The sequence below is a fragment of the Molossus molossus genome, unplaced genomic scaffold (assembly GCF_014108415.1).
Source record: "Molossus molossus isolate mMolMol1 unplaced genomic scaffold, mMolMol1.p scaffold_m16_p_10, whole genome shotgun sequence".
NCBI classification, from domain to species: domain Eukaryota; kingdom Metazoa; phylum Chordata; class Mammalia; order Chiroptera; family Molossidae; genus Molossus; species Molossus molossus.
In genome coordinates this window covers 47,807,542-47,821,002 of record NW_023425345.1, presented here as the reverse complement: position 1 = coordinate 47,821,002, position 13,461 = coordinate 47,807,542, and the positions used below count along the sequence as shown (strand labels likewise).

Here is a 13,461-nt window from a genome sequence, read left to right as displayed (position 1 = left end):
GATTGCATTGCTGTTGATCTCTTCCTTGAAGTCCTCTAGAAGTTTTTAAATATATTTTGGTTTGTGTATTCGGTGCATGTATGTTTACCAGGGTTATATCCTCTTGTTGGATTGATCCCTTTAATATTATGTAGTGAACTTCTTTGTCTTTTCCTATGGCCTTTATATATTTTTTAACATATTTTTTAAAGAAAGGAAGGGAGAGGGAGAGGAAGGTAGAAAGATCAATGAGACAAGAATATCGATTGGCTGCCTCCTGTATATCCCCTACTGGAGACTGAGCCCTCAACCTGGGTATGTTTACCAAGCAGGAATCGAACCAGCACCCTCTTGCTGCATGGTTTGATGCTCAACCACTGAGCCATACTAGCCAAGCTATGGCCTTCATTTTGAAGTCTATCTTATCAGATATTAGTACTGCTACACCAGCTTTTTTTCATTTCCATTTGCACGGAAAAAATTTTTTCCATCCCTTTACTTTCCTCCTGTGTGAGTCTTTTTTTCTGAGGTGGGTGCCTTCTAGACTGCATATATATGGCAATGTTTTCTTATCCCATCAGCTACCCTATATCTTTTGATTGGACCATGTAAGCCATTTACATTTAAGGTTATTATTGCTAGATATTTATTTGTTGCCATTTTATTCTTTATGCCTGTGTCATCCCCCCTGCCGCCCCCCCACCCCCCCCGCTTCTTCTTATAAAAGTCCCTTTAGCATTTTTTGCAGTGCGGGTGGTGGTAGTAAATTCCTTTTGACTTTTTTTTTGTCTGCAAAGCTCTTTATTTCACCTTCAAGTTTTAGTGATAGCCTTACTGGACAAAGTAGTCTTGGATTGAGACCCTTGCCTTTTCATTACTTTGTATACTTCATGCCACTCTCTTCTGGCCTGCAGTGTTTCTGTTGAGAAATCAGCTGATGGTCTAATGGGAGCTCCCTTGTAGGTAACTTTATGACTCTCTCTTGCTTCCTTTAAGATTCTTTGCCTTTTAACGTATGTCATTTTAACTATGATGTGTCTAGATGTGGGTCTTTTTGGGTCCATTTTGATCGGGACTCTCTGTGTTTCCTGGACTTGTGTGACTTTTTCCTTCACCAGGTTAGGGAAGTTTTCTGTGATTTCTTCAAACATGTTCTCTATTACTTTCTCCTCTTTTTCTCCTTCTAGTATAACTATGATACGAATATTGTTACATTTCGTATTGTCTCAAAGCTCCCTTGAACTCTCCTCCTGCTTTTTTTTTCTTTTTTCCCGTTAGCTGCTCTTCTAATTGGGTGTTTTTTCTACCTTATCTTCTAACTTATTGATTCTGTCTTCAGCTTCTAATCTACTATTGAATCCTTGCTATTTATTTATTTATTTATTTATTTATTTATTTATTTATTTATTTTTATCCTCACCTGAGGACATTTTTTCATTCTTTGTTCAGATGGAGCGGAAGGGAGAGAGAGAGAGAGAGAGAAACATCGATGTGAAGGGACACATCGAGTGGCTGCCACCCGCACAACCAACCAGGGCCGGGGACAAACTGCAACCGAGGTACGTGCCCTTAGCGGGAACTGAACCTGGGTCTCTCCGGACCGCAGGCCGATGCTCTAACCGCTGAGCCAAACCGGCCAGGGCACTATTTATTTTTTATATCAACTCTGTCATTCGTCATTTCTACTTTATTTTTATTCATAGCTTCTACCTCTTTTTTATGCTGGTGTAGTTCTCATTAAGTTGCCTGTAGTTCTCACTAAGTTGTTTGAGCACCCTTAAAACCAATGCTTTGAGTTCTTTATCTAACAAACTGTTTGCCTCCATGTCATGTAGTTCCTTTTCTGGTGATTCCTCCACTTCTTTCATTTGGGGGTTGTTTCTTTGTCTCACCATTTTAGCAGTCTGGTAGTTCAGGGCCAGGTGAGGCATGTTGGGATGTGTAGTCAGGTCAGTGTGTTATCAGATAAGACTGCAATGCTTCCCAATCTATTCTGGTGCTTGGCTCTCTGGCTGGCAGCTCTCATCTGCTGCGGGTCCAGGAGGATTGATGGCTGGCAGTTCATGTGCATCTGTTATTGTAGGTGCTGCTGGGGTGCGTGGGTCTCCAGGTACTGCTGCTACTTCACTGGAACTTCCCTGCTGCTGGGGCTGGGGCTCCACTCCCCATCAGCTATTGCTGCCAGGGGTGGGTCTTGGCTCCTGAGCCTCACTGCTTCTGGGGCTACAGCTCTATTCCTGAGATGGCTGCTGCTGCTGGGGGCAGTACTAGGCTCCCAAGCTCTCCCACTATTGCCAGGAGCAGATGTCTTGACAGTGCGGCTACTGTGTGCTATTCTGATTGGCACAACGGGGGCCGCTGGTGCAAAGAGCACCGGTAGCCAGAGGTCACTGGGCCCTAATCACTCCCAGATACCTCCTCTCAGAGATGACCCAGCGAATCTTCCAAAATGGCAGGGCCTTACAGCCCTGAGTAGAAAGAAGTGCCCTGCCAAACATGCATAGTGGAAGCTGGCTGCTCCCCCTCTACGGCACCAGAATCATCTGCTCTAAGTTTCTGCACTGCTGTGTGGTTGCTCATCCACACTCACATTCACTCACACTTGCCCACACCCTCACACACTCAATCTCGCTCCAGTCCTGCCTGCTGCCATGTTCTTCAGGCTCCCCTAATGCACTAATTTTTAAACAAATTATTTTGTTGTTGTTGCTGTTAATTCTCAACGATATTTCCCCATTGTTTCTTAGAGAGAGTGGAAGGGAGGGAGGGAGAGATAATCATTGATGCAAGATAGACACATGAATTGGTTGCCTCCTGCATGACCCCGACTGGGCCGAGATCAAACCTGCAACTCAGGTACGCACCCCTGACCAGGAACTGAGCCTGCAACCCTTCAGTCTTCAGACCAATGTGCTAACTGCTGAGCCAAACCAATGAGGACTAAACAATTTTAAAAATAAATTTTTTTTTTTAGAGGAAGGAAAAGAGAGAAACATCAATTGATTGCCTTCTGTACACGCTCCTACTGGGGATCGAATCTGCAACCTTTCAGTGCACGAGACGACGCTCCAACAAACTGAGTCCTACCAGCCAGGTCTAAACAACGTTTTGACAAAGCAATCATACACTATGATAGCACACACATACATATATAATATACACATATAACTGGAAACAATAATTACCCTTACTAACATGATAGACATTGATATATTTTATTCATTGCAAAAACCCTCTGGTAGAGACTTGACAAAACAATCTCATAACCCCAATACTAGGTTGAGATTTCAATTTTGAGAAACACTGTCCCAAGAAACTTTGCATACTGCTAACAATCCCTAGGCTATATTGATAGCCACAATCCTACAACAAATTTGTATTTGAAGTTCACAGTGAAAAACAAAATCTAAGAATAAAAATTATGAATAGCAAATGTAATTTCAAAAAGGATCTGGTAATTTCTGCTACCAGTTAGTTAGGAAAAGTGAAATAGAATTTTTGATATCTAAAAGATGAGAGTATTAGTCCTTTAAGACAAGTGCCTTAGTCCTAGAACTCTAAAATGTGATATGGCAAAGGATCTTGGCTGAGTATTATTAAAAGAACTAAGATTTTATTGTAACTGATATTATTCTCAAGTTTTCCTTCAAGTCTAAGAAAGCCTTGTTTAAGAAGTTCAGTTCCACTCATTGTTCATCTTAGTTATTAAACTATGAGATGATAAGGCTTGAAAAAGAAGTTTCATTAGGTGTCCAGTCCAACTCAAATTTAAGACAAGCCATTCTTCCTAACAGATTATTACCTTTGTTTCAAATATATAGAAATTCTGCAGTGGCCACTAATTTAAAGTCACTTTAAAAACCCTATCTCTTTAGCCCTGACCAGGTTGGCTCAGCAGTTAGAGCGCTGGCTCATGGACTGAAGGGTTACAGATTTGATCCCTAGCCCAGGTTGTGTGGGAGGCAACCAATCGATGTTTCTCCCTCACATCAATGTCTGTCTCTCTCTCCCCACCTCCCTCCCTTCCATTCTATCTAAAAAATCAATGAAAAAATATCCTCAGGTGAAGATTAACAACAACAAACAAAACAAAACAAAACAACAACAAAACCAGTCTCTTTAATAGCCAAATATAAAATAAAATACTTTTGTTAAAAACTAACACTGGGGTTCCAGTCAAGATGGTGACGTAGGTAAACGCGGTATTCATAACTTCCCACAACCACATCAAAATTACAACTAAACTAAAGACATAGAACAACCATTTTGAAACTGTCTGAAATCTAGCTGAACAGAAGTACTCATTTAAAACAAAGAACAGCCACGGTGGGACTGGTAGGAGGGGCAGAGATGTAGAATGGGCTGGTCCCTCACCCACATGTCGTGGTTATAAATTAGAAGGGGTAATAAGCAGTGGAGGGCCTTCCTGGGAGCCAGGGGTCCCAGGCCAGGGTTCCAGTGCTAGGATGAGAAGTTCCCATAACTTTCTGCTCGCTGCAAAAACCAGCAGAGATTGTGGTTGCGAGACAAAGGGCTGCTGGAGTCCTACGTGTTCCTTTTAAAGGGTACACACAGATTTACTTGGACTCATTCCCTCTGAGCTCCACCACTGGGAAAACAGCTCAAAAGCCAATGGGGACATACGGGAAGAAACAGAATTGTCTGGCATAAAGTCGAGAGCTGAAGGGGCATCCTTCTCCCAGACATAGTGCTGGCAGAGACCACTGTTCCTTTTCTGAGCACTCCCTGCAAAGAGCTCAAAAGACAGGCACCATATCTGAGTGTCCATCAACCATGCTGAAACTGTTAGTCCCACCCAACTTTCAGGCCCACCCAAGCCCTTTCTTTTTTTTCATAAAAAAATATCTTTTTATTGATTTTTTTCAGAGAGGAAGGGAGAGAGAGAGAGAAACATCGATGTGAGAGAGAAACATCATCCATCGGCTGCCTCCAGCATGCCCCTACTGGAGACTGAGCTTGCAATCTGCGCATGTGCCCTGACTGGAAATCAAACCAAAACCTCTCAGTCCATGCGATGATTTGCAATCCACTGAGCCACACAAGCCAGGCAGCACCCAAGCCCTTTAAACTTTTCCATACAAAAGGCTTGTCTTGGCTTATGTTGCCGACTTGTCTAAAATCTCTCAAATAAGCATCTGTCCTCTGCATACGCTGTATCCTTTGCTAAGTAGCCCCAGGCCTGGCACTAGCAGCCTTGGTTCCCAGCTTACCCTCTCACAGACACCTCTAAGCCTAGCACAAGCAGCAGTCATCTGCAGATCATTTTGAAACATATGCCCAGTGGCCCCAGGCAAGGCACAGGTGATGGCTGACATTGGCCTGCACCTTCCAGGAGGTGCCAGATCCAGTACACCCAATGGACAGCTTCAGACCATGCTGGACCATACTGAAGCACCACCCACCACCTCCATGAGTGACAAACTCAATGAGTGGACTCATCGGGTACTTGAGACCTGCTGAAGTAAGTCCTGCTCCGTGGGGTCAACCTCTGCACTGCAGATCTTCTGTGGCAGTTGCAGCCAGTCCTCACAGCCAAAAGGCCTGGGGGTAAATTCCTCCCATTGATATGCTAACAGCAATCAAGGTTCAACTACAACAGGTGGGTGCACACAGCCCACATGGGGGTGGGGGTGGGTGAGAGGGGCATGCTTGGAGTACCCAGCTCAGGTGATGTGGAGACTCGGCTACTGGGACCTACAGAACACCTACTACTTGGGGTAAATGTATTAAGACCAGGAGATGTAGCAGCTCTACCTAATATACAGAAACAAACACCAGAAGGCAACCAAAATGAGGAGACAAAGAAAAATGTCTCAGATGAAAGAACAATACCAAATTACAGAAAAAGAAGTAAACAAAATGGAGACAAGGAATCTACCAGATGCAGAGCTCAAAACGCTGGTTATAAAGATGATCAATGAAAGTAGGGGAAGAGTAGATGAACTTAGTGAGAACTTAAACAAAGATAGGAAACATAAAATTGAAGATAGAAAACAAAAAAGCACCCTTCAGAAATGAAGAATACACTAACTGAAATGAAGACTATATTACAGGGTATCAACAGTAGAGCAGATGAATCAGAGAATCAAATCAGTGCTTTGAAAGATAAAGAAGCAAAAAACATCCAATTAGAACAGCAAAAAGAAAAAAAGATAAAAAAAAATGAGGATAGTATAAGGAGCCTCTGGGACAACTTCAAGTGTACCAACAGTCACATCATGGGGGTGGCAGAAGAAGAGAAAGATCAAGGAACTGAAAAACGTATTTGAAAAAATAATGACAGAAAACTTCCCTAACCTGGTGAAAGAAATAGACATTACATACAAGCCCAGGAAGCACAGACTCCCAAACAAGATGAACCCAGAGGCCCACACCAAGACACATCATAATTAAAATGCCAAAGGTTAAAGACAAAGATAGAATCTTCAAAGTAGCAAGGAATAGCAAGCAGTTAGTTACCTACAAGAAAGCTCCCATAAGACTGTCAGCTGATTAATCAACAGAAACTTTGCAGCAAGAAATATTCCAAATGATGAAAAGCAAAGACCTACAACCAAGCTACCCAGTAAAGCTCTCATTTAGGATCAGAGGACAGATAAGGAGCTTCCTAGATAAGAATCTAAAGCTAAAGGGGAAGTTCATCACCACCAAAGCAGTATTATAAGATATCTTAAAGGGTCTTTTTTAAGAGAAGAAGGGTAAAAAATATGAATAATAAAATGGCAATGAATACATATCTATCAACAATTACTGTAATAATTTTTTATTTATTGATTTTAGAGAGAGGAATGGAGAGAGAAAGAGAGGGAGGGAGAAGGAGAAGGAGAAAGAGCAGGAGGGAAGAAGAGAGGGAGGGAAGGAGGGGGGAAGGGGGAAAGAGAGAGAGAGAGAAAAACACTGATTTGTTGTTTCACTTATTCATGCATTAACTGATTGCTTCATGTATGTGCCCTGAATGGGTATCAAACCTGCAAATTTGGTGTATCAGGATGACGCTCTAACCAATTGAACTACCCAGCCAGGACAACAATTACTTTAAATGCAAATGCATTAAATGCTCCAAAGACATAGGATGACTGAATGGATAAGAAAACATGACCCTTATGTATGCTGTCTACAAGAGACTAATGTCAGATGGAAAGACACAGACTGAAAGCAAAGGGATGAAAAAAATTATTTCATGAAAATGGAAATGGAAAAAAAAACAAAAAACAAAGCTGGGGTAGCAAAACTTATACAGGCAAATAGACTTTAAACAAAGATTGCGACAAGAGACAAAGAAGGTCTCAGCAATTACACTTCTGATTAATTATTCAAAGAAACCCAAAACACTAAATTGAAAAGACATATACATCCATGTTTTCTGCAACATTATTTACATTAGCCAAAATATGGAAGCAACGTATGTGTCTATCAACAGATGAATGAATAAAGAAGTGGTGCATATATACAGGGCGGGGCGAAAGTAGCTTTACAGTTGTTCATATGGAGAATAATATGATAATTAATAAATAATAATGTAAGAATAAACTGTTTTTCTTTTTATCCTCAACTGTGGACATTTTTCCATTTTTTGTTCAGACAGAGTGGGAGGGAGAGAGAGGATGAGGGAGACAGAGAAACATCGACGTGAAAGGGACACATCGAGTGTCTGCTACCTGCACCACCCAACCAGGGCCGGGACGAACTGCAACGGAGGTACGTGCCCTTAGTGGGAACCGAACCTGGGTCTCTCTGGACCACAGGCCGATGCTCTAACTGCTGAGCCAAACTGACCAGGGCTAAACTCTGTTTTTCATACTCACAACTGTAAACCTACTTTTGCCGTACTCTGCTTTATCAAATATGATTCAGCCATAAACAAGAATGAAATCTTGCCATCCACAACATGGATGAACCAGAGGGTATTGTGCTGAGTGAAAAAAGAAAGACAAATGCCAGATGATTTCACTTATATGTGGAATCTAAAACACAAACAACCAGAACAGAAATAGACTCATGGATACAGAGAACATTTTGAAGGTTGCCAAAGGTGAGGGAGCTTAGGGGACAAGTGAAAAGGGTAAAGGGATTTAGAAGTACAAATTGGTACAGAATAGTCATAGGGATATAAAGTATAGCATAGGGAATATAGTGAATAATATTGTAATAACTATATATGGTGTCAAATGGGCACCAAATTTACTGGGGTGATCACTTCGTAAGTTATATAAATGTCTATTCACAGGGTTGTACATATGAAACTAATATAATATTGTATGTCAACTGTAATTTAAAAGTAAAAAATATTAAAATTGTAATGAAATAAAATAAATTAAAAAACAAACAAACAAAAAAGATATGCTAATTACTTCCTGCTAACTATTTTGTTAGAACCTGGGATGCAACATGACTCATCTCTAGTACTAACATATGTCAAATGCTAGGACCAAAAGAACCAAAACAAACAAGCAAAAAACTAATACCGAAATACAATCCCTACTATCCTACCATTGGGCAATGAAGATCCTTCCAATATTTATATAAATTTCTTAGTTTAGTTGCCACTGGATCTATGTAAACATCACTCTTAAATTAACAAAAAATATTTTTGGTTGAAATGGTTCAAAAAGAAATTTTTATAAAACTATAGATGACAGAAATCTGAATATAAAAAAGCATTATAAAACAAAGAACATTTATGTATATCAAATAAAATTGCCATTTACTTTTTACAAGACTGCCACAGACACATGAAGTTGTGTCCAGGTTTTCTCACTGAATCCCCATGTTGACTAGATGTACTGAATAGAGAAGGCTGAGAAGTGTTAGGCTGGCTCTGCACTTGTGCAGCTGGTGAAGGCGTCATAGGAGTGTTCTGTGGGAAAGCAGAAGCAAATAATTTGTGAGATGACATTAGAAAACACTCATATTTTATAGTATAAGCTTATAAATTTGATTCGTTAATACCTGTGCACTTCTAACATGAAATTTACTTTTGTAGTTTTAATGACTATCTTTTAAGTTATTTTTAAAAATTTAAAACATTATTTAAGAAGAAAACTATTTTTACAAAAATATTTAGGAAGTCAGATTCTTTTATTTCATATGACCACAGAGGCAAGATCACATTGTTGTTACTGCTACAGAATATACATTATTTAGAATTAAGATAGGAACACACAATTATAGATTAAAATGAGAAATAAATCTATAAACGCACCCATTTGATTTGCTTACATATATTCTTCACAAGAACAAATCAACTGCAAATTATTATTTCTTTGCATATTATCATTTAGATTTTGTAATAAATGTATCATAAAACAGTATATAGCAAAAAGCAAAAAAAAACTGAGTTAAAAAAATGTAACACAAGTAAAATGTTGTAAATATTATTTGCAGAAAGCTGTTTTAACTAACAGCTTTAGTTTTTAAAGTTGCTCAGTTATAACTTTGGTGAATAATACAAGTAAAAGGATTCTAATTGCAGATAAGCCTTTTAAATATAAGCTGTTCTCCCCCCTTCTATATGCCATCCCTTTCTCTCTGAAAAACACATAAGTAAATAATTAGAATGTAGCTTAAAACAATCTGAGGTAATAAATTTTCTTTGAATCCTTAACTCAGATTTCATTCATAACATATGACAAAGAGAAAAATAATACTAAATTTCTTGTAGAAATGGTGGCACATTTTCAAAGCATTCTTTAAAGGCAATTTAAACTTTGAGAAAATATACTTGTTCATTTATAAGGAAATATTGGAAATAGTCGGGCAAAATTTAGTTAAAAATTTCTGAAAGTCTTAGATTAAAAGCCATAATAACTTTAAAAAAATAGACAAAACACAAACATATAAGGCCACAGCATAAAAGTGAAAAAAAAAGAAGAGAATAAAATGCTGAAAAAGTTCTCAGAATATGAAGTATAAAAAGCTTTTGAAAAGTTCCAAGCTCTAAGGGAAAAAAACCTCTACTTTTGGGATATGATGAAATTGTTTCTACCTACAGGGGTGGGAACGTCTGGCCCACAGGACAAATCAATAGCTGATATCACATGATTCACCAAATTAGCCTGACCAAATATAGCAGGTTAATTTTTAAGTTGATAATTTTGTATGGCCCTTGAATGTTATAAATATCCAAATGGCCCTCCGCAGACAAAAGGTTCCCCATCCCTGCTAGGATCCCACCCTTCAAATTTTATAATATTGTTATGGAGAAAACTTATACATGCATGAAAAACATGCATTTTAGGGCAGTGCAGGTGTCATGGATAAGATGTGAACTTTCCAGCTTGACAGATCACAATTCAAATTTCAACCTGCCTTTTAACTAGCTTTGTAACCTTGGGCAACCTACTTATATCCTATTCTAACCCTCAATTCCCTCATCTATAAAATGTAAGTAATAAAATTTGTCTTATGGGATGATCAGAAGACTAGAGAAATTATACACGCAGAATCTAGCTCTAAATTCTTAATAAATGACAAGTGTTACAATTATTATTCTAATAGAGAAATCCAGAAGAGAAACAAAATTTTGGAGGAAAGATCATTGATTTTGCTTTGGGGACAGTGACCAACTACAGATGTCTATCAGAAGTTAATGCTGGAAACTTTCACCTGACAATCATTCACCGCAAATTCTATTTTTTTTTTTATCCTCACCTGAGGACATTTTTGTTGGATATTTTGTTTAAATAGAGTGGGAGGGAGGGAGGGAGAGAGAAACAAAGATGTGAAAGGGACACATCGAGTGGTTGCCACCCACACGACCCAACCAGGGCTGGGGACAAACTGCAACCGAGGTACGTGCCCTTAGCAGGAACTGAACCCGAGTCTCTCCAGACCGCAGGCCAATGCTCTAACCGCGGAGCTAAACCAGCCAGGGCCACCTGCAAATTCTTAAAAGCTAATTAGGTATTTTATTGACTATCTTGTCATATATTTGTAGGTTAATCTTATTTCTATTCTGATACGTTCTAACAAATCTTTATCCTATTTTTTCTTCCTTTATTGATTTTAGAGAGAGAGGAAGTAAGAGGGAGAGACAGAAACATCGATGAGAGAGAACATCAATTGGCTGCCTCCTACATGCCCCACACTGAGGATTGGGCCCACAACCTGGGCATGTGTCCTGACCGGGAATCTAACTGGTGACCTCTTGGTGCATGGGTCGACACTCAACCACTGAGTACACCGCCCGAACTATCCTATTTTTTAAAATTGTGGAATTCCTATTGGTGTCACACAGAAATTTATTTTTTTAATCCTCACCCTAGGATATTTTTACATTTATCTTCAGATAGATCAGTGTGTGGGGGGGGAGCCCACACATTGCTCTGAGAGAGACACATGGATTGGTTGCCTCCTGCACAACCCCAACCAAGGCCGGAACCAAGAACCAAGAACCAGAACCAAGATAAGAGCCCTTGATCAGAATCGAACCTTCCCAATCTTTGGTCCTTGGGCCAATGCTCAAACCACTGAGCCAAAGCAGCCAGGGCATCACATAGAAAATTTAATAACAAGAAATCATGGGATATTTTAACCTCAAATGAGAGATGTAGCAAGGATTACTGAAGTTAACCTAAGGTGTTAAATTAAGAATAAAAAACATATGCAAAGTATAGAAAACTTGTGAACCCTAATTTGAGCAAGTTGTTTAAAACATGAACTGGGTGTCAGAGAATATTAAGAAATTACTATTTTTTCAGTTAGGATTTGTTATTGTGGAGATGTATATTTAAATGACTGTCTTTTTAAATAAATGTTTATTTAATGTAAAAAAAGGGGACTTAACTATTAGAGAAATATATACTGATTTATTGGTAAATTTAAAACATGTATGGGATTTGCTTTACAGTCATCCCCCACCACTTTGCGCTTTGACTTTCGCAGTTTCACTCTATCGCGGTTTTTTCAAATATATTTATTTAAGTTGATCAAGACAGTGAAAATGATACAGCGCGCGCTTGGTTGTCTGAATCAATTATAAACTCCTGTATTACAATTATAAAATTAAAATTATTGTATGTGTGGACTATAGGCCTATGTATTTGAGCACCCCAGGAATCCTTCAACGCCAGGTGCAACCGCTAGAGTCTGGAATAGATTAACCGCGTTAAATGAGGGGCGATAAATGAGGGACGACTGTAAAGTATTCCAGGAAAAAAAAAATTGATGGTGATGAGAATACAAGAAACTAGAAAGGCAAAATGGTGATAATATTTGAAGCTAGGTGGTACATACATATGGGGGCTTACCGGCTCTACTTTTGTGTGTTTGAGAAGTTTCACAATAAAAAGTGAATAAAAAAAGAGCTAAATATATCAATGAAACAAAAGGAATTAAAGTAGTTATAGAACTTCTTGAGAAATTCCAAGACTCATATTTTCTTTGACCATATGAATTATTATTTTTAGGTTTCCTCCAAAAAATTGATACCATTCAACAAAATTAATTTTTAAATAGGTTGTATAGTACTGCATGTTTTTCAGTTATGTTTTAAACAGTAGGTCTTTTACATAAGAATGCAAAATATATTTCTTTCAGAATGTAAAAGTTTACTTTTTCTTTACATTATTGTTTGTTGTGTCTTGCCAAATTGTTAACCATAACCCTAACTGAAATGTAAATATCAAGTAGATTTCAAAGTGATGTTTTTTGGAACGGTCACTCTTGAGGAATACTCTGTATCACTGCTCTACTATATTGAGAAAGAGCTAACTTTTACTATTAGTTTCATTTTTTTAATATTAATTATTTTTATTACAGATATCCCTTCTTTTTCCCTACTGACACACTCCTCCTAGTTTTCTTTTTTAATCAAGGCACAAAAGGCACAACTCTCATAGTGAGCGACCAGAAAAGTAAAATTACACAAAAGATACGAAACAATTCTGTGATTTCTTTTGTATGTAAAATTAACTTAAAATGTCAATGTAGCAGTTTTGTGGGGTTTATTTTGGCAATAATATTGCTCTTTGTTAAAATAAGAAATTACTAATTTTTTTTTAGAGCGAGAGGAAGGGAGAGAGAGATAGAAACATCCATCGGCTACCTCCTGCACGCCCCCTACTGGGGATGGAGCCTGAAACCTCTTAGTGCAGGGAACCATGCTCAATCCACGAGCAATACCAGCCAGACTAAAATAAGAAATTATAGTCTTGCTTTCCTTTATCACCTTTTCAAGAGTAAATTATGGGGGAAAAAGGAGAAACATCTGTAACAAAAATCAATTAATAAACAAAATAAAATAAAATAAAAAGTAAATTATGCCTGAAAATTCTAGATTATACTAACATTTCCTGATATAAAACTTGGGATCTAAGGCTCTTATATCCTTACTTTCTTATTAAATCTTAAAATAAATTTAATTTATTCTAAAACTTACACATTTCAATCTATTAGAAAAACTATAGCCATAATCTATTTTTCTCAAAATAAATTCTTTACTAAATAGTAAGGAAAGTATGT

At 38.3% G+C, this 13,461-nt stretch overlaps 1 protein-coding gene across 7 annotated transcripts in view; it reads right to left on the bottom strand.

Moving 5' to 3' along the window:
- Positions 1–13,461, bottom strand: part of ARID2 (AT-rich interaction domain 2) — a 179,970-nt gene that overhangs the window by 42,124 nt on the left and 124,385 nt on the right. For all 7 annotated transcript variants that reach the window (XM_036253034.1, XM_036253035.1, XM_036253037.1 and 4 more), the window contains one exon: positions 8,709–8,857. In XM_036253034.1, coding sequence (XP_036108927.1) covers positions 8,709–8,857 — 149 coding nt within the window. The remainder of the gene's footprint in view (positions 1–8,708; positions 8,858–13,461) is intronic.